Source organism: Myotis myotis, unplaced genomic scaffold, assembly GCF_014108235.1.
Source record: "Myotis myotis isolate mMyoMyo1 unplaced genomic scaffold, mMyoMyo1.p scaffold_m19_p_9, whole genome shotgun sequence".
In the NCBI taxonomy this organism is placed as follows: domain Eukaryota; kingdom Metazoa; phylum Chordata; class Mammalia; order Chiroptera; family Vespertilionidae; genus Myotis; species Myotis myotis.
Window position 1 is genome coordinate 24,407,235 of NW_023416401.1, and position 23,391 is coordinate 24,430,625.

General features: G+C 52.4%; 1 protein-coding gene across 1 annotated transcript in view; it reads right to left on the reverse strand.

Annotated features, from left to right (window-relative positions):
• Positions 1-661: 661 nt before the first annotated feature.
• JPH2 (junctophilin 2) overlaps positions 662-23,391 on the reverse strand; it is a 64,643-nt gene continuing 41,913 nt past the window's right edge. Inside the window, exons 3-6 of the mRNA XM_036322778.1 lie at positions 6,342-6,460; positions 4,440-5,155; positions 3,600-3,694; positions 662-2,339 (exon numbers count right to left, since the gene is read on the reverse strand). Of these exons, the coding sequence (XP_036178671.1) occupies positions 3,614-3,694; positions 4,440-5,155; positions 6,342-6,460 (916 nt within the window). The 3' untranslated portion in view covers positions 662-2,339; positions 3,600-3,613. The remainder of the gene's footprint in view (positions 2,340-3,599; positions 3,695-4,439; positions 5,156-6,341; positions 6,461-23,391) is intronic.

Genomic DNA, 23,391 nt, shown 5'->3' on the forward strand with positions numbered 1-23,391 from the left:
GCTTCCAAGGTCTTCGATCATAACGCCCAGGGCTAATGGTAGCACTGCCATGCAACAGTAGTGATGACATTAATCTCCATTCTCAACTGCTTTCTATAACTGGGCCCCCATAAGCTTCAGCGTTTAATGTAATCCTTACCACCACCCCAGGAGCTACCTGGTTCTATTACCTTCCCCCATTTACCCAAGGACACACTTAGAGAGAGGAACAGAGAGAGAGAGAGAGAGAGAGAGAGAGAGAGGCACCCAGGTATATGCCCTGACCAAGAATCAAACAGGTTACCTTTCCATGCACAGGACGATGCTCAATCAACTGAGCCACTCCGGCTGGGCACCTTCCCCATTTTATAGATAAGGAAACTGAGGCTCAGAGAAGTAAGAAAATAAGTAGGTGAGACTGGAGCCCCGGAAGACCTGACCTCAAAGGTGGGCTCTTTCTTCTCCCATATGCTCCTCAGGGAAGCTTCTGGAACTCAGCTTTAGAGATTCGGGGTCTGCCCAGCAAAGTCTGTGGTCCCTGAGCTGCCCCTCGCGAGGTATTATGGGAACTGTAAGACAGAGACAGAGCCCAGACCAGCATGGCCCAGGGCCCCCAGCCTCACACTCCCTCCACCAGTCCCGCATCCCGGGCCCACAAACAGACGCTGCAGCCCCGCCGGATCCTGTGAGCAGATGCAGATTTATTATCGCACAGATTGCAGCATCCTGAACCCTTGCCCCAAACACCAGCCCAGGCCTGGAAGCTGACAGCCTGGGCCAGACCAAGAAACCTGGACAATGACCCAGAGCCCAGGCCTGGAGCCTGGCAGCCCTCAGCAGTGCCCAACCTGCCCCTCATTCCCTAGGAGTCCAGAAAAGCCCAAACACAGAGGCAGAGCCACGGGCCCTGGTCAGTGGAGGATGGCGAATCCGCAGGCTTCTCGCTGCAGAAATGCAGTCCATGACCCAGCCACACGGCGAGGCCCCTGCAGGGCTGAACAGCAAGTGTGAAGCTGGACAGAGGTCCCAAGTATTGAGGGGGAAGGGAAAGCACACCCATCAGAAGGCAGTTCAGGCCGCAGAGCTGGCCTGGGGAGGCCGGGCCACCACTCCACAGCCCCCAGGTCCACAGGAACAGAGGGAAGGAGAGCAGCAGCCGGTCAGCTCTGCCTGGACGTCACTGTCCCGTCCTTCCCGCCTGGGGGCCGGGAACGTTCACTCCATCCGCCCAGGGGCAGCTTCTGCCAGCCCTCAGCTTCTACCCACCGCAGCCAGCACAGGCCCGAGACCCAGGTGGTGCCAAACATCAGTGATGAGCTGCATGCAAACCTCTCTGCCACGCAAGCCGGGGGCTCGTCATCACACAGACACACCGGGTGGGAGCCTTGGACCCGGTCCTCTCCCTGGGAAACGCTTGCTGACAAGCAGCCTGTCTTCAGCACCTGCCTGAACGTCTGGCCCGGGGGAATCTGTCTGGGCTTCCAAGAGCTTCCATGCGCAATGTCCCCTGAGCCTGCTGTGGGCCCTGGTGGGGGAAGCGGCCAAACCAACTCACCGGGCATCACGGCAGCTTTATCTCGCCAGCGCAGGCTCTGGCACGGTGACCTCCGCACCCTGAGCACACTTGAAACGCTAAGTTCAATGCCAGCCTCAGGCTCAGACACACCCAAACACAGGGGCCATCCTAACTCCCAGCCCCACTCCCTGGCCACCTGGTCAGTAGCTTCCTAGCCAAAGGCTCCAGTGCCTCCCGTCTCCTCCTCTTCCGTTGGTCCGGAAGGGAAGCTAGCTGGACAGGTGGGAGGAGACAGGAGCACTGCATTCAGGGATACTCAAACGGAGCATGTCCATTTCCTCTACTGTCATCCAGAACACCTGTAAGCAGGGGACAGAGTGTGTGCTGGGTCAAGACCATCTGAGAGCGTCTCCCTCACGGCTGGCCCACCCAGGGAGCTGTCAGCCCAGCAGCCAGAGGTTAAGTTAAAGCAGGAGAGGAGGAACAAGAAATGGACTGGGATTTCATATTAATACTCTGGTTTGGTGACTTCTCCCAAAACACACAAAGCCCAGGGAGGGGGTGACCTACGGACAAGGTGAGGGAGTGGATGAGGATGAGGGACAGGAGCAATCAGGGCTTTCCCTGCCCCTGGGCAAAGCTCTAGGAGGGTTTCCAGCACATTCTATCCCTCTGGGCACCTCCATCACCCAGCACGGGCACCATGGGAGGCCTCCTTAAATGTTTGCAGCGTGGGTGTGAGCTGGGACCCAGGGCTCCGGGTCCAGAGTCCAGTCCTCCTTGGCCACCCTGCCCAGCACTGCAGAAAGGTGGGTGTCTGTGTCCTCAGCAGGAACTCCTGGCTCTGCAAAGAGACAGCGAGAAGGTCAGGTGAGGGAAGGAGGGAGGGTACACAGAGGCTGGGCCAGGTTCAAGGCAGGGTTCAAGCCTCGGGCTTGATCTTCTCTGGGGCAAGATACTTGCCCCACGGCTCTGACTCAGTGGGATCAGACACAATTCATTTTCCCTCCAGATGCTTCCTCTGCTCACTTGCAGGTGCTGTTCCCTTTGCCTGGTTCATGCTTCCCTTCCTCTCTGCTCCCCGCTGCCAACCGGCTCACCCCCTCCCTCCTTCAGGTCCCTGCAGCACTCATTCCCAACCCCCTGTGAAACACACATGTACCCCAGGCGGCACCTACAGGCTAATGTTGTCATTGGCTGTTTACATGGTGACAGGACAGGGATTCCTTCTTCTCTGGGACTGAGAAGATCCCCCAGCCCACACTAAGCTAGGATCTGGGAGGAGGGCCTTCGGGGGGGCAGGCAGGAGGCAGACACCCTGTTAGCATCACCAAGCACAGGACTTACCCTGTAAAGACTGGTCCTAGCAGGAGAAAGATTTTATTTGTCTGGTAGATACTTCAGCCTGAGACCAGTGAGAACCACTTATCCTTTAACCCAGCCCACTTCACCTCCTTTTCACGGGACCTTACCTAGACTGCCCTCCCAGCTCCATCATAGGGAGAAAACCAATGGACGGAACCAACTGACTGACAGAGGGTTTCAGGAACGCTGGGGGCTGGGGGGTGAGAGAGAAAGAGAGGCGGAGAGAAGAGGGTCCGGCCATCCCAGCTGAACTCCAGACCTGTGAGGGTCTGGGGAGCCAGGGGCAAGAGCTGTTTTGCTTGACATTTGAGCTGCGAGACTGTTACATAATGAGCTGTAAATTAAGGTTTACTCCCACTGTGTTCACCCCATTTCTCATTCCCTAGGAGTCCAGGAGTGAGTCCCTACTGTATCCCTAGATCCCAGCAAAGCAGTTGCTCAGTAAATGTTTGTCTAATGAATGGATAAGTGAGAGAGGCCCCCAGTGCTCGCCTGATAGAAACCAGGTGCTCACAAATGTTGAGCTAATGAGAGGTGCACGTGGTGTGTGTGTGTGTGTGTGTGTGTGTGTGGCATGATCTATCAAATCCACATTCTAGATCCCTGCCTCTGATGGGGGATGGGGCTCAATTAACCATAAGATGAAGGCCCAGGAGGCAACAGGCCGTTTTTTCCAGCAATTCCAACACCCTGGTGCCCAGAACTTTCGATGAGCTCCCACCCCCTCCCCCAGCCTCACCTGGCAGGTGAGGGTCAGGTCAGGAGGTGAACGAAGAGGATAGCCAGGCCGATGTTAAGCAGGATCACCATGCAGATGAGGACGGTGTTGGGGACCTGGGAGCAAGGGAGAGAGGCTGCCTGCGTCCCCATGGCCTCTGAACCACCCCCTCCTCCCCTTCCCATCACTACAGGGCTGACAGAAAGCAGGAACCTCGGAAGGGCCCTTCTGAGAGCACAGCCCCCCCCCCCCCCCCCGCCTGCTCCCTGCTGTGTCCAGCACCAGGACGGAGGCCACCAGAGCTGGAAGAGTTCTTGAAAATAATTAACTGAACCAATCAGGGTCCCGGGACGGGCAAGGACGTGTCCCAAGCACACAGGGGGCAGTGCTGGGCCTGGAAACCAGGAACAGGCCTTCCCTCAAAGTCCTCCGGGCTGCATTCATCAGATCCTAGGAGCCTAGTGTCACTGTCACTGTAATTCCTACGTAGGTCCTAGCCTCCTCTAACAAACCCTAGTGGGCCCTTCCCGCCCCCTCACTTCCCCCAGACACCTTGTAGAAGAGGATCCCCCGGCCCTGCAGATGCACCCCTCACTCCCTGCCATGCCAGCTGCTTAGGCTCCCCGCTGCCCCAGGCTCCAGAGAACTGCCCCCTGCTGACCAGATAAAGGTCCACAGGCCAGGCCTCTGTCCCGCCATGGGGGACTCTGCAGTGTAACATGCTCCCAAGTCTCCCAGGGATCAGGCTGTCCCTGACTGAGCCCACTTCCCTGTTGGGGTTCCCCCAGCCCAATCCCGTGCCATCACCCTCCCGCAGCAAGCCACCCTCCCGGGACCCTGCCTCTCCTGCAGCAGCCTCACCTCCTCCACTTCCACCTCGGCCCCCGCCGCCAGCGCCGCCTCCTTCCGAGACTTCTTCTTGGCCGCAGCCTTGGTCAGCCCTCGGGCCTCAGTCTTGCGGGCCTTGGCCTTGGGCTCGGCTTTGGGGACGATGGGCTTGGGCTCCAGCTTGGCGGGCGTCTCCGGCGCGGGCTCCGGGGCCCGGAGCGCGGGGGCCTGCACCGGGGCGGCGACCGGGGACGGGGGCGCGGAGTCGGACCCGGAGACCTCGGACGCCGGCTCCTCCTCGCAGGGCGGCGGCGCGGAGGGCCCGGTGCGCACGGCGTAGCTGTGGTAGCCCTGGTAGAGCGCCACCTCCGGCTCCCGCGACGGCGCGGGCGGCACCTGCAGCGCCTCGATGGCCATGTGCTCGGTGGCGGGGCGCGCGGGGCTGAGGCGGCCCCCGGACGGCGTGGCGGGCCGGCTGCCCTCGGTGCCCGACTCGCCGTTCCAGGCGCCGGGGCTCAGCAGGCCGTCCTTGGCCGCCCCCGGGCGGGGCCGCTTGGGCTGCGGGGGCGTCCCGGCCGGCGACGGGGGGCCGCCCTCGGGCCGGGGCGTCTCGCGCTCGTGCAGCTGCGGGCTCTCGCGGGGCCGCCCCGGGAGGCCCGCGGCGCCGGCGCCCCGGCCGGGGGGCTCCAGCAGGCTCTCCGAGTTCTCCAGGATCTCCTGCAGCAGCCGGCGCTTCTGGTATTCCGGGCCTGCGGGAGGTAACGCGGGGCGGGTTCGAACCCGGGCCCACCGCCCGGTGCGGTGCCCTGGGCAAGCTGCTCAGCCGCGCCGAGCGCCTACCCACCAGCTACCGTGAGCCACATGTTTCCAAATACTGACTCGCCTGATAGTGTTAGTAACCCTGTGGGTCGATGTTACTGGCCTCTATTTTACAGATGAAGAAAGGGAGGCTCAGAGAAGCGAAGTCATTGCCCAAAGGCGCCCAGATGACAAAGGGCAGAGCCCGGACGAGCGCCCAGGGAGTCTGGCGCCGGACTTTACGCTCTTAACGGTCACCCTGGTCTCTTTCCATTCCCTTATCTGAAAAATTGGCCCAATCATGCCTATTTCCTAAATACTAGTAAAAGGATTACCAGTAGTTAGGTGAAAAAAATGCAGGGCCTGTCCCACCCAAGGCAGAGGCAGCCAGCCAGTGTCGCTCTTCCTGGGACCAGCAGGGGGAGCGCTGGGACCAGAAGCGACTTAGCCTCGCAGGCCCAATTCCGTGTTCCCAGCTCTTTTTAAAATATATATATATATTATTGATTTTTTACAGAGAGGAAGGGAGAGAATTAGAAACATCGATGAGAGAGAAACATAGATCAGCTGCCTTCCGCACCCCCCCTACTGGGGATGTGCCCGCAACCTAGTGACCGGAATCGAACCTGGGACCCTTCAGTCCACAGGCGGACGCTCTATCCACTGAGCCAAACTGGTTAGGGCTTCCCAGCTCTTTTATCTAGTTTACCCTTGGTCTCCTTGCTGCAGCCAAAATCATGTTTTGAAAACAAATCTAATCAGGCCACTCACCTTAAAACCCTCCATGCAGAGAACAGCAATACCCCACTCTGGGGGGCTCCCATCACTCTAAGTACAAGGTCTGTATCAGAGCCAGGAGGTCCTTCTTACTCTGCAGCCTCATTTCTCAGGAAGAAGAGACAGCCTGGAGCGGGGCCAGTCTGCAACTGGGGGCCTCTGATACCCCCACCACAATCTCAGCACGAGTCCTGTGTCAGACCATCCCATGCCTGCATCATGCCCACAGCTTCTAGAACTCACAGGCTATCGTGAACACACTTGGGCATCTCAGCTTTCCAGCAAAGAAAAAGAAAAGTGTCCGCCCTTGGGGACCTCCCCCCACCCTGTCCTGCCTGTCCCCTCCTCGGCTGGCCCTACCTGGCTGGTAGAAGTCTGGAGCCAGCTCCCTGGCCAAACTGCGGGCAACGTTGCACTCTTGGTTGGCAGCCAGGGCGGCCTGTTCTGCAGCCTCAGCTTTGGCCTTGGCATGGCTTGTCCTAGGAGACAACATGATGGAAACTCAGCATCCTTCCGGAAAACCAGCCCTCTGTCCCTTCTCCCCAACTCACAAAGAGACACCTTGGACGGAGCATTCATTCACTCAGGCTGTAATGAATATTTATTGAGGCCTGTGGCCCAATACTGTGCCTTCCCCAGACCATTTCCTCTTCTTTCTGGGCATACAGATAGACATTTCCCAGCCTCCCTTGCAGCTAGGCACGGTCAGGTGACTGAGTCCTAGGTAATGCATTGTGGGAAGGAGTGATGTATGCTCTTTCCAGGCCTGGCCCATAAAAACTTCTCCTATGATTCTCTGTTTCCTCCCTTTTGTCTCCTGTTGCTGGTGAAATGCAAAGGAGGCCAAGGCCCCGGAACAGGGTACTTGATCTTTTTTGTGTCACAGACCCTTTGGCATCCGGTGGCGCCTATGGATCCTTTCTCAAAATGTTTTAAAATGCAAAAAGGACATATGATTACAAAAAGATGCCATTATATTGACCCGCGGTTATCAAAATATTTAAAGGACCACATTTGTAATACAATATATTCTTTATTAATATATTAAACAAAATACTAGCAGGTCTATTACCTACTGCAATTTTAAAGTACAGATTAGCATAACGGATAGTTCAAGGGTCTGCAACAATAGTAATGTGACATGTGATTTCTACTGGTGACAACGTCACAGATACACTAATACTACTGTAGTTTATTGCTTATTTCCATGATTGAGGAAAATGCTAAGTTTCAGTTAGAGGCTGATAAAAATGAAGATGTAGCTTTCCCATCCGTGGTAAACGCTTGGTGCTCCGCCAGGATCCCTTGAGTGGGCAGATGTACCCACCCCTAGGTGCTGTACTCCCTGCTAATGGCTCATTGCTGTCCCATAGAATTGCACCCAATAGAAGACACCTTGCTCCAAGGCCAAAACAACCTCCCCACCCTGCAAACAGGCAGGCAGCCCAAAGCCAATGACTGATGACACCCCAGTTCCCTCTTGCACCTAGAGGAACCAACTCTATGGTATAAGCCAGGCTCAAGAGTGCCTGTGGGGTCAGGTTAAAGCAAGATGCCAGGTAAGACCACATCCTGCTTAGCCATTCCCTGTCCAATCCTGCTTCTTTCACCCCCTCTCTCCTGAGAGTGTTTCCCCATTAAACCATGTGCACAAAAATCTCCACCTCAGACTCAGCTTCTAGACAATCTAACCTAAAACAGCATCCAAGTCCGTGGACTCCCTGGATTACATCCAGAGAACCCTCTGTGGACTCCACTTTAAGAAACACTGTGGAAGTACCTGGGTCCATATATGACTATAACACAGAGCAAAGTCCCCTCCCACCATCCCACATTGGAATGTTTAAGCATTAAATTTAAACATTAAATGTAGAACATTTAAGCAAGTCTTAAACGTGTATTGCATTAAACACCTGAGATTCAAGGGATGCTTATTTCAGCTGTTAGTCTAGACCAGTGATGGCGAACCTTTTGAGCTCAGCGTGTCAGCATTTTGAAAAACCCTAACTTAACTCTGGTGCTGTGTCACATATAGAAATATTTTGATATTTGCAACCATAGTAAAACAAAGATTTATATTTTTGATATTTATTTTATATATTTAAATGCCATTTAACAAAGAAAAATCAACCAAAAAAATGAGTTCGCGTGTCACCTATGACATGCGTGTCATAGGTTCGCCATCACTGCTCTAGCCTGATTAATAGAAGCACCTACTAAAATAGTAACAGCCCCATTGATGAATGCGCTGGCACCGCTCTAAAGGAACTAGGAAAAATATCTCATGTAATCATCACAATGCCTTAAAAAGCCGGTGCTGTCATTATTTTCCCTATTGTACAGAAAAGGAAACTGAGGCATGGAGAGGTTAAACGTGCCCTTGGTCACAGAGTCATGAGTGCAGGAGCTGGGAATGTGAACCTGGTGACTCCAGACCTGTGTGCATGAGCATGTGCCATGCGTGGCCAGGAGCTGAGGACAGAGACCCCAATGGACCAGAAAAGCCCACTCCCTTCCCTCATCAAACAAATAAAAATCTATAATAATAAAAGCGTAATATGCTAATTAGACCAGAGAGCCAAATGACCTTCCGGACATCCTTCCGGACGAAGCTGAGGCTGCGAGGGCCGAGCCCCTTGCAGGACTTTCGTGCATCGGGCCTCTAGTTATTTAATAAACTGGAACTGGATTGAAAGTACTTCATTGTGGGTCATGAGATGTGCCATGAAGGAAGAATAGAGAAGGCAATGAAAATGTAGAGGAGAGACTCGCTAGAAATGGGGAGGGGGTGTCAGGGAAGGCTTCCTTGAGGATGTGACATCTGCGGTGAGACCTGAAGACATACTTAAATTAGGCCCCTAAGAGGTGAGGTGGGGACAGCAAGCCAGGGAGAGGGAAGAGCATGTGCAAAGGCCCTGAGAGGGGGCAAGAGCACAGTGCCTTGGGGAACTGAAAGGTCAAATTAGTGCTCACATGTGCAGTGAGTTAATTCCTCAGCCAGGGGTGCCCCTGTATCTCTGTATCTCAATCTCCAGCACAGAATTGGGCCCCCAATAAGGGAGGTACGTTTTACTAAGCTCCTACCATGTTCCAAGCCCTTTATGTTATCCCTTTTGATCCTCAAAATTGCCTGGGAGGTAGTTTTTACTGTCCCCACTTCACAGGTGGGGAAACTGAGTCTCAGACAGGTATATTGCCCAAGGATGCAAAATAGTAGTTAACACAAAGTATTTACTATATGCCAAGGACTATAGAAATTAACTCACTTAATTTCCCCAATAACTGCATGTGGCAGATGTTATCGCCATCACCCCCCTTTACAGAGGAGAAATCCAAGCCACAAGAGTGCTTTAAGGCTCTCGCCCAAACTTACACAGCCAGCAAGTGACAGAGTGAGATTTTGAACCAAGGCATTCTGGGAGCTGGAGTCTGTGTCCTTAACCACAGGCTATGCTTCCACTCAATAGTGAGTAGTGGAGCCGGCTGGAGTGGCTCGGTTGAGCATCATCTCATGTACTAAAGGTTTGACTCCTGGTCAGGGCACATGCCCGAGTTTCATGCTCAATCCCTGGCAGGAGGCATGTAAGAGGCAGCCGGCAGCCGATCAATGTTTCGCTCTCACATTGATGTTTCTCTTTCACTCCCTCTCCCTTCATCTCTCTCTCTCTCTACTTCAATAAAAAATATTTTTTAAAAATAGTGAGTAGTGGAGTTCAAGCCCAGAACTACCTGAGCTCCAAGCCCCTGGCCGCTCTACTCTGCCATAATAATGTTTACTGAAGGAGAGCATGTTTTACCGAATGGAAGTATACATAAACGAATGCACCATGCACATATGTAAGGCAAGGGGGCAGCATAGGGGACAGTTCAGAGTGTGGCTTTGCAGTCAGCAGCCCTGGACTCCAATTTTGGCTCTGCCAAGGCTAGGTCCAGGCTGACGCAAAAAGCCATCCACCTCGGACTCTAAATTTAGGGGGATGCCAAAAAAATTGGTAATTGAGATACATAATATTTTAATGAGATATTTTTAAAAGTCAAAATTCATGCAAAGAAAAATCCTAGATAAATAAGCTATAACAAGTTTAAATAAAGATCAGGTCAGACCCAGCACTTGCACGAGTCCCCCTTGCTCTCCTCACCTCTGTCCCAACACCACTGGGACTCTAGGACCTTGAGTGAGTGAGTGGCTTTGCCTCTCTGTGCCTCCGTTTCTTCAATTGTAGAATAATAATTCTCCCCTCTTGGAGGTGCTGTGAAAACTGAGAGGCCGCACATGAAAGCGTGTAACAGCCCAAGATGGGCTGAGTGATGATGACGATGATAATGGTGTTGTCGGTGGTGGCTGTGGTGGTGCAGGAGGAGGAGGAGGAGGAGGAGGAGGAGGAGGAGGAGGAGGAGGAGGAGGAGGAGACATTTGTGACATCAAAACTCACTGTGCTACATGCATTTCCCAGGCTCATGTTTGCCGGTCCATGGGTATGTGTGATTCAAAGTTCTAAACTTTTCAGAGACACGTACGTCTCTGGAAACCTGAAACCCCAGGTGGGGGGAGCAGGGAACGGGCTGGGCAAACCTTCCAACTGAGAAAATGTCCTTTTTTGGTAAAGCGAGCTGGTGAGCTGGCTCCTGGTGCTCTGAGGCTCTGCTGCTGGGTCCTAGGCCCAATGGCAGCCTTCATACTGCGCCCTGGAGGATTCTCAGGCCGGGGCGGGGGCGGGGGGGGGGTGGTCATCTGTGGACCCTCCACGGAGCCAGAGCGGGGTGGCCACACAACACACTCCTCTGCCCATGTCCAGCAGTCTGGCCAACGGACTCCTTTATCAGCCGCCCTCTTCATTGCCTGCGATTTCTGGTATGGCTCCCCAGTGCCCCAGCCTTCAAGCCAGGAGTCCCAGCATTCTCCTGCACCCTCCCTCCTCATCTCCTTTCAGCATCCACAGCCATCAATCACCACCTCTTGTCTCTTCTGGTCCCGCTGTGGCTCTTGAATTTGCCCGTCTCTCCATTCTTCTGTCACTTATCCTGTAAAGCCCCGCCCCGCCCTCCCCAACGCTCCCCCAACCCCCCGCCCCCCCACCTGCCATCCCTGCCTCCAGGCCCGCTCCCTTCCACTGATTGCATGCAGAGGCACTGGTGGCGCCTGGTGAGCTTGCTTAACCCAGACAGCCCAGGGCTTCACCTGTTGCTTAAAATCTTTGCAAGGCTTCCTGTGGTGCTCAACGTACAGCCCTCGTTACTTGGCACGGCCGGCCTTCAGGCTCTCGCACCCTGGGCCGGAGACAGTCTGGGTGGGGTATACCTGGCAGCTCACAAGTGAAGACAGGCTGTTACCCAGAGGACCCTCTTCTAGTTCAGTGCCTCGCAGGTACCCTCCCCAGCCTCCCAGCATCCGGGGGCCTGTCGGAAATACAGACTCTCGGGCTCCGCCCCAGACCCGCCGCCCCAGAATTTCTGGGGAGAAGCCTGGGAAGCTGTTTGAGAAGCCCTGCAGAGGCTTCCGCTGCTCACTACCGTTTGAGACGCGTGTGCTAGACAGACAGAGCGAGACCCAGCTCTGGCTAGTGCAGTTCCAGCCTGCTCAGCCCCTGGGAGCCTCAAGGGATTTCTCCCGAAGCACCAGGATCTCTCCCAGGTCCTGCCAGGCAAATGCAGGAACCATTTCTTCTGCTGTGACCACTGACGGTGTCAGGGATGAGTCCTCTGGGCGAGGATGGCTCTGACCCCGCTGGGTGCAGGGAAGGAGCAGTAACTGGGGCAGAGGGAGGGGCAGGGATCAGTCACTCTTCTTGATTTCATTCGGATGATCTTTCTTCTCTTTCGTCAGCAGGGTTAAAAATAAGACTGGTGGTTCAGGGATAGGGGCAGGGTCTGAACCCCAGGGAACCACTCCTGGAGCATCCACCCCCTCACCTGCCTCCTATCCCATCCCAGTCCCCTCACTGCCTGGCGACAGCCGGCCTTGCTGCCCAGTTGTCTCCCCAGGCCCTGATGGCTTCTTTGGGCTCACCCCTGACACCCCGCCTTTGCTCCTAGAATGCTTTCTCCCCTCCTTCCAACTCCCAGCCCTAAAGACCAGCTCAAGACCCTTCTATGTATGGATTCATTCATTTCATACAACTTCATGGAGTACCTGCTACATGGCAGGCACTGTCCTGGTACTGTGGATACAATAACAAACCAGGCATCAAAAAATCCCTGTAGAGCTCCCATTCTTTTGCAGAGGAGGGGTCGGCAAATCACAGGCACAGGCTAAATCCAGCCAGCTGCCTGTTTTTATACCGCCTGTGAGCTAACAATGGTTTTTATATTTTTAAACAGTTGGGGGGAAAAACGGTAATATTTTCTGACACGTGAAAATTTCATATGACATTCAAATTGCAGTGTCCATATAAATAAAGTTTCACTGGAACACAGCCACACCCATTTGTTTATCTATTGTCTAGAGTTAAATAGTTGCCATGGAGACTGTATGACCTGCCAAGTCAAAAATATTTACACTCTGGTCAGGCCAGTGTCATTCAGTGGTTAAGCATCAACCCATGAACCAGATCACAGTTTGATTCCTGGTCAGGGCACATGCCCAGGTTTCAGTTTTGATCCCCAGTAGGGGATGTGCAGGAGGCAACCGATCAATGATTCTCTCTCATCATTGATGTCTCTCTCTCTCTCTCTCTCTCTCCGAAATCAATAAAAATATTTTAAAATATGAAGGGAATATCCTGTTTAAAAAAAAATTACAGTTCGGCCCTTACAGAAAACGTTTGTCAGCCCCTGTTCTAATGTATTTACTCAACAACTGCCTCTTCTACTACTATTATTAATAACCAGAGGCCCGGCGCACGAATTCATGCACCAGTGGGGGGTCCCTCGGCCTGGCCTGCAGGATCGAGCCAAATCTGGCTCTCTGACATCCCCTGAGGGGTCCCAGGTTGCAAGAAGGTGCAGGCCAAGCTGAGGGACCCCACCGGTGCACGATTGGGGCCGGGGAGGGATGCAGGAGGTTGGCCAGCTTGAGAGGGACCGTGGGAGGGTTCCAGGGTGTGTCCAGCCTGTCTAGCCCAGTCCCAATCAGCCGGACTCCAGCAGCAAACTAAACTACCAGTCAGAGCACCTGTCCCCTGGTGGTCAGTGCACGTCATAGGGACTGGTCGACCAGTCAACTGTCTGCCCTCTGGTGGTCAATGCACATCATAGTTACTGGTCAACTGGTCAACTGTCTGCCCCCTGATGGTCAGTGCACGTCTTAGAGAGCGGTTGAGCGGCCACTCCTTGGAAGATCGGGCCTAAGCTGGCAGTCAGACATTCCTCTGGCAGCCTGGGAGCCCTTCGGGATGTCCACTTGCCAGTGGGGAGCAGGCGTAAGCTGCAGTCAGACATCCTTAGCACTACTGAGGAGGCGGGAGAGGCTAGCGCCACCACCGCTGTGCTGGCAGCCATCAGCCTGGCTTGTGGCTGAGCAAAGCTCCCCCTGTGGGAGTGCACTGACCACCAAGGGGCAGCTCCTGCATTGAGCATCTGCCCTGTGGTTGTCAGTATGTGTCATAGTGACCAGTCATTCCCAGTAGTTCTGCTGGTAGGGTCAATTTGCATATTACCCTTTTATTATATAGGATAGAGGCCTGGTGCACAGATGGGGGCCAGCTGGTTTTCCCTGAAGGGTGTCCCGGATCAGAGTGGGGGGTCCCGCTGGGGTGTCTGGCCAGCCTGGGTGAGGGGCTGATGGTTGTTTGCAGGCTGGCCAAGCCCCCCAGTGGGGACCCTCACCCTATGGAGGTATGGCCAGCCTGGGTGAGGGGCTGAGGGCTGTTTTTAGGCTGTCCACAGCCCCTTCAGGGTGGGGAGGTTCCGCTGGGGTGCCTGGCCAGCCTGGGTGAGGGGCTAATGGCCGTTTTCAGGCTGGCCACACCCCCCAGTGACCCAAGCTCCCAGCCTCTTCTTTTTTTCTTTTTTTCTTTTTTTTCCAGAGTGGCCTGAAAGCAGGCATCTGGGATTTATTTATCTTCTATAATTGAAACTTTGTAGCCTTGAGCAGAGCCCAGAGCCAGCCAGGGCAGATGGAAAGCTTGGCTTCCTCCATTGCCAGGAGCAACCCAAGCCTCCTGTGTCGGAGTCCAACCCCAGCGGGTCCAGGGGTCCCCAAAGGTGTAGACGGAGTCGGCGAAGAAGGAAGGACACGGAGACAGCGTTCAGTTGATCAGCAGCCTAGCCAGGATCTCCAGCCAGGATCTCCAGCCAAGTTCTGGTCTGGATCTCCAGAGAGGTTCTGCTTCAGATCTCCAGCTAGGTTCTGTGTCCATGTTCTCTTGCTAGGTTCTCCAGCCAGGTTCTGTCCAGGTTCTCCAGCCAGGTTCAGTCACCAGGTTCTAGTCAGGTTCTCTTGCCCATTTCTGTAGTCAGGTTCAGTCCAGGATCTTTTGCCATGTTCTCTCCAGCGAAGTTCTTCTGTCTCTAGTTCTGTGTAGGTTCTGTGCCTAGGTTCTGTCTCTCAGTTCTGTGTTCTAAGCTCTGTATTCTAAGTTCTGACTCTTGCTGTCTTATTACATCTGTATTTATACCAGTTGATTCAATCCTATCAATCTCTATTACAAAGGTTAGGGCATTTCTTATCTCCATTCCAGGGAGTAAAGATTATGTAGCTTAAGCATGATTGTTCGTAGTTAAAGTGATTAATTACCCACCTGGCACTTAGTTGAGGGGTTTTATTCCCTCCCTAACTCAGGGGAAAATCCCTACCTGGAGAAACAACCTTTCTCAGAGAGGAGACCTTGGTTAAAACACATAGTGCCAAGAAGGTGAGCAAACATTTTAAGAACAGTATGCCATATATGCCAGGTCCTTTGAAACAGCAAGGATGGACCGGCTCCCGGCACTCCTGCTCGCTCCAGCTCCATGGCCATCTTAGTTGGGTTAATTTGCATACTGGCTCCTGATCGGATGGTGGGCGTGGCTTGTGGGTGTAGCCGAGTGATGGTTAATTTGCATCTTTCTCTTTTATTAGTGTAGACAATAATCTGTTATTCCTGGAGCACTTTGCCCAGCTCTGTGCTATGGCCACCTTTACACATATGACCTCAGAGAGGTGGAGTCACTTTCTCCAGGTCATACAGCTACTAACTCTGGCCAGGTCTTCCCTCTGCTGGGACCAGGGTTGGAGATGACTAGGACCCAGCCATGAAATCTCTCTGAAAATCAACGGAGGAACAGGGGTGTGGAGCCAAGCCTCTAGACCACATAGTGGAGTGGCTAAGAAGGGGCAGCTCTGGCCAGGTGGCCTGGGTTCAGGTCCTGATTCTGCTTCTTGTATCCTTGGGCAAGTCTGAGTCCCCTGAGCCTCAGTCTTCTTGTCTGTAAAATGGGGATAATAACAGCACCCACCTGGGCAAAATGCTGTAAAATATAAATGAATGAACAGACATATGGCCCTTAGAACAGTGGCCAGGACAGGAAATGCTATAGAGGTGCATGTAAATAAAATAAGTAAGAAGCACATAATAGTAAGTGTTTTTTGGAGAAGGAAGACTACAAGGAAATCCTGAATGGACTCAATGACACTGGTTTGCTCACTTTAAAATTAGAAAAAAGGCCTTCAGAACAAGATGTCCGTGGTCGGTGTGGAGGCGATAATCTGCAGGCTGCAGAGGTGCTTGACAGGGACAGGGCTGCCAAGTGTCTTCCCGAGGTGGGATGCTTCAGATGCCGCTGCCCCACCCTCTCCCAAAATAGCCTCTCGCCCTGGCTCTGGCTGGCCATAGCCATTTCCCCAGAACAATTGGGGTCAGAGTAAACCTGAGGAGGAACCACAGCTGGGGTGTCTAGCCACCGGCCCAGAGCTCCCTGGGAAAAAACACCTACCTGCCCAAGGATGCAAGCAAGGGCCCAGTTAGGGAGCCCTGACTGACAGGACCTTCCTCCCCATCACACCCCTGGGCTCCATTTGGCAAATGTGTGCTAAGTCCCTGCCCAGAAGGCCCTCCCCACAAGGGCTAAGGGCACAAGCTCAAGTTCAAATTGTAGCACCATCTGACCTTTGCTTTCTTGGCCTCAGTTTTCTCAACTGTGAAATGGGGATAATAGTCATTTCACAAAGTTACTTGGAGTCTGGAATGAGATAACACAAATGTGCTTAGCATAAACTGAGCACTTACCAGATGTTGGCTATCATTTTTATTACAGTGTTTGTTATTATTATAACAATGCTTACCAGAAATTCCCTTCCAAAACTTTATGGACTGCCAGCAAATTAGGATGTAAACATTGTTTCAAGGTTCACCCATCTTGTGTCATATACCTGTCTATTGTCAAATAATGGTCCATTGTGTGATAAACCATATTTAGTTTGCTAATGTTCTTCAGTTGAACATTTAGCTTGTTTGGTTACTATGAATCATGCTGCTGCAGACATTCACGTACAAGTCTTTGTGCGGATGTATGTTTTCACTTCTCTTGGATGTATACCTAGGAGTGGACTTGCTGGGTCATATGGCAACTCCATGTATGACCGACCTTTTGAAGAACATGCCTGTGGGTAACTTACATGAATTCTCTGTGCTGAGGTTTTTTTATCTGTAAAATGGGGACATGAATAGCCCTTACCTCACAGGATTGTTGGAATGAATAGAGCGAACTAAATTGTACACAAAGTATTTAAAACAGGGCCTGGCCCACAGTAAGCTCTCTGCAAGTGTTTGGAAAATTTAGAAAGTGGATATGTTCTAGTTGAAGTGGCGGGGGTTGGGGCTGTGGCACCTCCTATGTAGAACGTCCCGTCGGAAGCCCAGCCTGAAATCCCCAGGCCAAGAAGGTGACCTCTTTCAGATCATGTTTTATGGTGACCCTTCTCCCTTTCTTAAAGAATGCCAGCCTGGCTGGGAAGTCTCCTCCACATATGACTGAGTGCGTGCTCCCTGCCCCAGCCTAGAGAGGGGGGTGCAAAGCAACAGAGTTGCTGTTTACTGAGTGTTCAGTGCGTGGCAGACACCTGACTCGTGTGGCCTGCTGAGCAGCCGCCCCAAAGATCTCCAGGTCCGAACCCCTGGAACCTGCGAATGTGACCTTATACGGCAATGAGGCCTTGCAGATGTGATTAACCGAGGATCGTGCGATGCCGGGATTATCCTGGATTATGTGGGCTGGCCCTAAATGCAATCACAGTGTCCTTTTAAGAGGGAGGTGGGAGGAGATGTGACGACATGAGAGAAGGCGATGTAAGGATGGAAGTAAAAACTGGGGTGATAAGCTTGGAAGATGGAGGGCGGGGCCACAAGCCAAGGATTGGGGGCGGAAAGGACTGGATTCCCTGCCAGAGCCTCCAGAGGACCCAGCCCTGCCAACACCTTCACTTCAGCCTGTGAAACCGATTTCAGGCTCTGACCTCCAGAACTGGCAGAGAATACATTGTGTCATTTAAGCCTCCAAATTTGCCGCAATTTGTTATGGTAACGACAGGAAACTAAAGCAATCTGTGTGATCTCATGTCATCCTCAAGACAACCCATTTTACAGGAGGAGAAATGAAGGCTCAGAAAATCATTTACTCAAGGCTCACAGTTAGGAAGTGCCAGAGCCAGAGCCAGCTGGACCTCGGATCCAGGTCTGTCTGGTCCCAAAGCCTTGGCTGACTCACACATCTGCTAGGCTGCTTCCGTTCAAGTTCCCTCTCCAGAAGGGCCCAGCAGCTGGGACTGTCCTCAGCCGGGCCTGGGGCATGGTGTGACCTGAGTTCTACATCCCCACCTTCATCCTGACCATCTGAGCGGGAGGCCCCAGGCTCATGGTTACCAGCAGTGATGCCCTTTCTCCCTTGAAGAAAAGCTAATCCCTCACCTGGAGGACCACCTATGACCGAGGTCAGCTGCACCTGGGCAAACCCTAAGGGTATTACCATGATCACTAAATAGACAAGAAAACCAGGCTCCAAGAGGCAGCATGGCTTAAGACAGTGGTTCTCAACCTTCCTAATGCCGCGACCCTTTAATACAGTTCCTCATGTTGTGGTGACCCCCAATTTCATTGTTACAAATTGAATATAATTAAAGCATAGTGATTAATCACAAAAACAATATGTAATTATATATGTGTTTTCTATGTTCTTAGGCGACCCCTGTGAATGGGTTGTCTGACCCCCAAAGGGGTCGCGACCCACAGGTTGAGAACCCCTGGACTAAGGGCAGCCACATATCAGGAAGTGCAAGGGCTGGAGCTGGACCCCAGGTCCTGGTTTGATCCCAAGCCTGCATCAGCCAGCGTGCAATGGGCCTTAGGGGGCATTCCAGTCTCACTCCTGCCACCCCTGCAGGAAGAGGACATGAACTGGGTTAGGACTAGGGTTTCCTGAGCTGGTCCTGCACTATCTGATGTTCTCTAATGCTTTCTTGGAGCTGGAGGGCTTGACTGAAATGTGGGCATTGGGGCGATATTAAAAATATCCAGCAACTGCTATGGTGTTGGGGGGCAGGGGGTAGCTAACCAAAGAGAATGTGTGGGGGCCCCCTGCTGTGCCATATGGTTAACTAGATGCCGGGTCCTGGGGAAGTCAAGGTCCTGGGCAGGAGGCCAGGTGAACAGGGCAGTAATGGGGTGGCTGGAGCACTTAAGGGGCTCAGGGCAGCTGCTGATTACAAACGGATACAAACTGGAGTATTTCAGGCTTTTAACAACTGGCATGACGGTACTGGAATGTCCAGCTGAATACTAACTCTGGATGTAAATTTTCCTTCTTATGCCCCATCTGGTCCAGGAAGCCTTTCCCAGAAGCCACCCCCAGGAAATTTGATCTCGACCTTCTGTTCAAGACCCCACCGTGTCCTTCCCAGTGTCATAGCAGGTGCTCCCTAAGTATTTGTTAGGTGAATGTTGTGTTGAATGGGTCACATATACTTGGCTGTGAGACTCACAGAGCTGGAAAGAACCTCAGAAAGCACCTCCTCTCATTTAATAACAACACAGCAACACGACAGAGAAACTGAGGCCCAGAGAAGCCTGTGTGTGCCGGGAGCCGGTCCATCCTTGCTGTTTCAAGGGACCTGGCATATATGGCATACTGTTCTTAATATGTTTGCTCACCCTCTTGGCACTCTGTGTTTTAACCAAGGTCACCTCTCTGAGAAAGGTTGTTTCCCCAGGTAGGGATTTTCCCCTGAAGTTAGGGAGGGAATAAAACCCCTTAACTAAGTGCCAGGCGGGTAATTAATCACTTTAACTATGAACAATCATGCTTAAGCTACATAATCTTTACTCCCTGGAACGGAGATAAGAAACGCCCTAACCTTTGGAATAGAGATTGATAGGATTGGAATCAACTGGTATAAATACAGATGTAACAAGACAACAGGACACAGAACCTAGACACAGAACCTACACAGAACCTAGACACAGAACCTACACAGAACCTAGACACAGAGCCTACACAGAACCTAGAGACAGAAGAACTTCGATGGAGAGAACATGGCAAAAGATCCTGGACAGAAACTGGCCACAGAACCTAGACACAGAACCTAGCGAGAGAACCTGGTAGGAGAACCTGGACAGAACCTGGCGACAGAACCTGGCTGGAAAACCTAGCGAGAGAACATGGCAACAGAACTTGGCAGGAGAACCTGGATAGAACCTGGCTGGAGAACCTAGCGAGGGAACATGGCTATAGAGCCTGGCTGGAGAACCTGGAGAACCTGGCTGGAGAACCTAGCAAGAGAACATGGACAAGGAACTTGGCTGGAGATCCTAACCAGAACTTGGCTAGAGATCCTGGTTAGGCTGCTGATCAACTGAACGCTGTCTCCGTGTCATTCCTTCTTCGCCAACTCCGTCCACACCTTTGGGGACCCCTGGATCTGCTGCGGTTGGACCCCAGCATGTGTGATCATTTCCAAGAACTGAAAATTGATCATGGTGATGGTTACTCTGTCACAGACATGTTAGAGGCTCACTTACCAAGTGCTTACACCTATTTCATCACTTAACCCAAACAACAACTTCATAAGAGAAAGACGACTGTTGCCATCCTCAGTGTACAGACAAGGAAACGGAGGCTCTGGGCTTTTCAACAACTTGCTCGAGAGTACACAGCCAGCAAGGAATGGATCCCAGACAGTGGCTCCAGAATCCGTGTTTCTCCCACACTCCCCTCTGCTGCCACTCCACAGTGTGGCCACAGGCACTACCAAAGAGGGCGGCAGGCCCTGCTTCTGTCTCTTCTATGGATTCCGCCCCAGGCCTGGGCACACAGTAGGTGCTCATGGAAATCAAGGTGACACAAGAACATGGTTGTGTACCACGTAGTAGCAGAGGCCCCTTCCAGCCTCTTGCTTTGGAAACACAGGCGGCCTCAGATGGCCTAGGAGTGGCCCTCTCCAGATGGCCATGATTGTCTCTGTGCCCCACGAGGGGACAGAGCCTGCTGGGGAATGGCCTCACCTTTTGCCCACTCTGCTCCTTGGGTCCAGTCCAGCCAGGAGGATGCTGAATTCCCTGGGGCCCATCCTCCTCCTCCTCCGCCTCATCACCATCAATAGGTAACAGCTGTTGAGTGCATTCTGTGTACCAGGCATGACACTAAGACATTTGCCTGTTTGATCTCTTTTAGTCCCCACAGTATTCTCTAAGGTAGATATCACTATCAATTCCCAATTCACAGATGAGGGAAACTAAGAGTGAAAAGGGTGTGTAACCCGTCCAACTCACACAGCCCATGAAGGGAGAAAGCCAGGCATTCCAGTGAGGCTAAAAACAAAATAAGAAGATGGAAGCATTGTGTAGTGTTGAAGTCAGACAACCTGGTTTCAAACCCCAGCTCCTCCACTTCCAAGTTGCATGACCTTTGTCAAGTCGTGGAACTTCGGCAAGTCTCAGTTTCCTTACCAGTAAAATGGGTTAATAACAGCACTTAGTTATCACTAGAATTATTGCGAGGACCTGTGGGAGGTGTATAGTTATCGGATCGTGACCAGTATTTACTAAGCACCTACTGTGTGCCAGGTCCTGGGCTAGATTTGGGGGTGCAGCAGTGAACAGGAGAAACTCATCTCGTGGAGTTTTATAGACTAGCCTAGCGTGGTGCACTGCACATAGTAGGTACACCCCATGAATGGTAGCTACTATCGTTATCATTATTACTTAGAAAGTAATTTTTCTCCCCAGGGGTTGAACTTCCCACCCTGGAGAGCTGGGTCGCCTGCCCCAGAGAGCCTGCAGACTCGGCTCACAGAGTTGGCTCAGGGCGTGCACCCCCACCTCGCCCCACCCCGCCCAGGGAGCCAGCCTGCAATGGCATCCCACAGGCCCGGAGTCAGCAGACATCTCCTGCCTAAATAAGGACAAGGCGCCCAGGAGAGCTTTCTGTGAGCCTGAGGAATGTGACAGCTGAGCCCTCCCTGCCCAGCAGCCTCCCCCGCCTCCGGCCCCTCCCAGGTGGGACTCCGCTATGGCATTCCAGCTTTTCCCAGAGCAGCCCCCAGTGTCCCTGACCCCTCTCATCCCACTCCAGGCTGCTCTGAAAACTGATACAGAGCCTCAGCCTCGGGAAGGAATTCCAGGCAGCTACATCTACTCCTGGGGGCTGGCATCCCGGCTGCCACAGGGAGGGGCCAGCCCAGCCCTGGAAAACCCACATCCCTTGGTTGAAAAGCATTCCCAGAGGTTTTATTTGGCCCCAGGAGCTATGCCAAGCAGGAGGTCTCCAGAGGAGATTCCGACCCCCACTGCTATCTTCCTGTCACAAAACCATGTCACAGCAGTCAGGACTGGGATAAGCCCATGGCTCCTGGTGAGGTGGGGCAGGGGACACACATCTCGCCCAAGCACTGGTAAGGGAAGGCCTCATGGAGAAGTTCTTGCTGAGACTGTGGTTGAGCGAGAGAACTCTGGCACCAGATGACCTGGGTTCAAATCCTACCCTGCTTCTTCCTGGCTATGTGACCTTAAGCTAGTTATTTTACTGCCCTGTGCCTCCATTTCTTATCTGTGAAATGGGAGAATAATAGCACCAGCCTCATAGGGTTAGTGAATTAAATGAATTGGTATTTGCAAAGTGCTTAGAGCAGTAATAGCGGTTATGACCTCAGACTTTGTTTGGAGTGACTGGAGAGCTTATCATTCAAACCTGGGCACCTGAGGGTAAGAGGCAGCTGTTAATATCTAGCAGGAACCAGGGTTGTTCCAGGCACTTGGGCATGTGGTCATCCCAGCCTCGACCACACAATGGTGCCAGCTGAGGCTGAAGATCAGCGAGTATGCCTGTCATTTGTGTGACCTCTGCAGCAATGAGCACTCTATTCCCACACACAGTAGGTACACAAGGGCTGTTGAGGCTTTTGGGGTTTTTTGTTTTTGTTGTTTTGTGTTGTTTTTTTGTTTTGTTTTTTTTTTAACAGATATTACCTTCATATTTCCCAGGAAAAATAAATAATGCTTACAATGAAGAATTTCAAACTGAGACTTGAGCTAGAAGCCAAGGAAAAATCAAGGATTTTAATGCATTAATGAAGAGATGTTTCTTGAGCTCTTCATGTGGGTCCGTTCCTGAGCCCTGGCATGGCAGACTGGTGGGGAAGGGAAAGAGGTGTCTAAGGGAGCAAAATAAAGAAGTAGAGGGTTCCATTCTTGGTGACCAACCATGGCTGGTTGGATAAAGAGGAAGGATTTGGAGGCATGGCCAGAGACAGAGAAGACACCATTAGGGAGGGGTCAGGTCATGAGTGGGCCTGAGGGATGCATCCATGGAACAGATCAAATGGGTAGAGGGCACTGTGGGGAAGGGCATTGAGAACAGCCTGAGCAAAGGCAGAGAAGTGGGCAGACAGGGGCCTGTGGGCAGGGTAGGTGTTTCAAGGGACCTGGCATATATGGCATACTGTTCTTAATATGTTTGCTCACCTTCTTGGCACTATGTGTTTTAACCAAGGTCTCTGAGAAAGGTTGTTTCCCCAGGTAGGGATTTTCCCCTGAAGTTAGGGAGGGAATAAAACCTCTTAACTAAGTGCCAGGTGGGTAATTAATCACTTTACGAACAATCATGCTTAAGCTACATAATCTTTACTCCCTGGAATGGAGATAAGAAATTCCCTAACCTTTGAAATAGAGATTGATAGGATTGGAATCAACTGGTATAAATACAGATGTAAGAAGACAGAACGAAGAGAGACAGAACCTAGGCACAGAACCTACACAGAACGTTCTCTAGAGACAAAAGAACTTCGCTGGAGAGAACATGGCAAAAGTTCCTGGACAGAAACTGGCCTCAGAACCTAGAGACAGAACCTATCGAGAGAACATGGCAAAAGATCCTGGACTGAACCTGACTACAGAAATTGGCAAGAGAACCTGACTAGAACCTGATGACTGAACCTGGCTGGAGAACCTAGCGAGGGAACATGGACACAGAACCTGGCTGGAGATCCTAAGCAGAACCTCTCTGG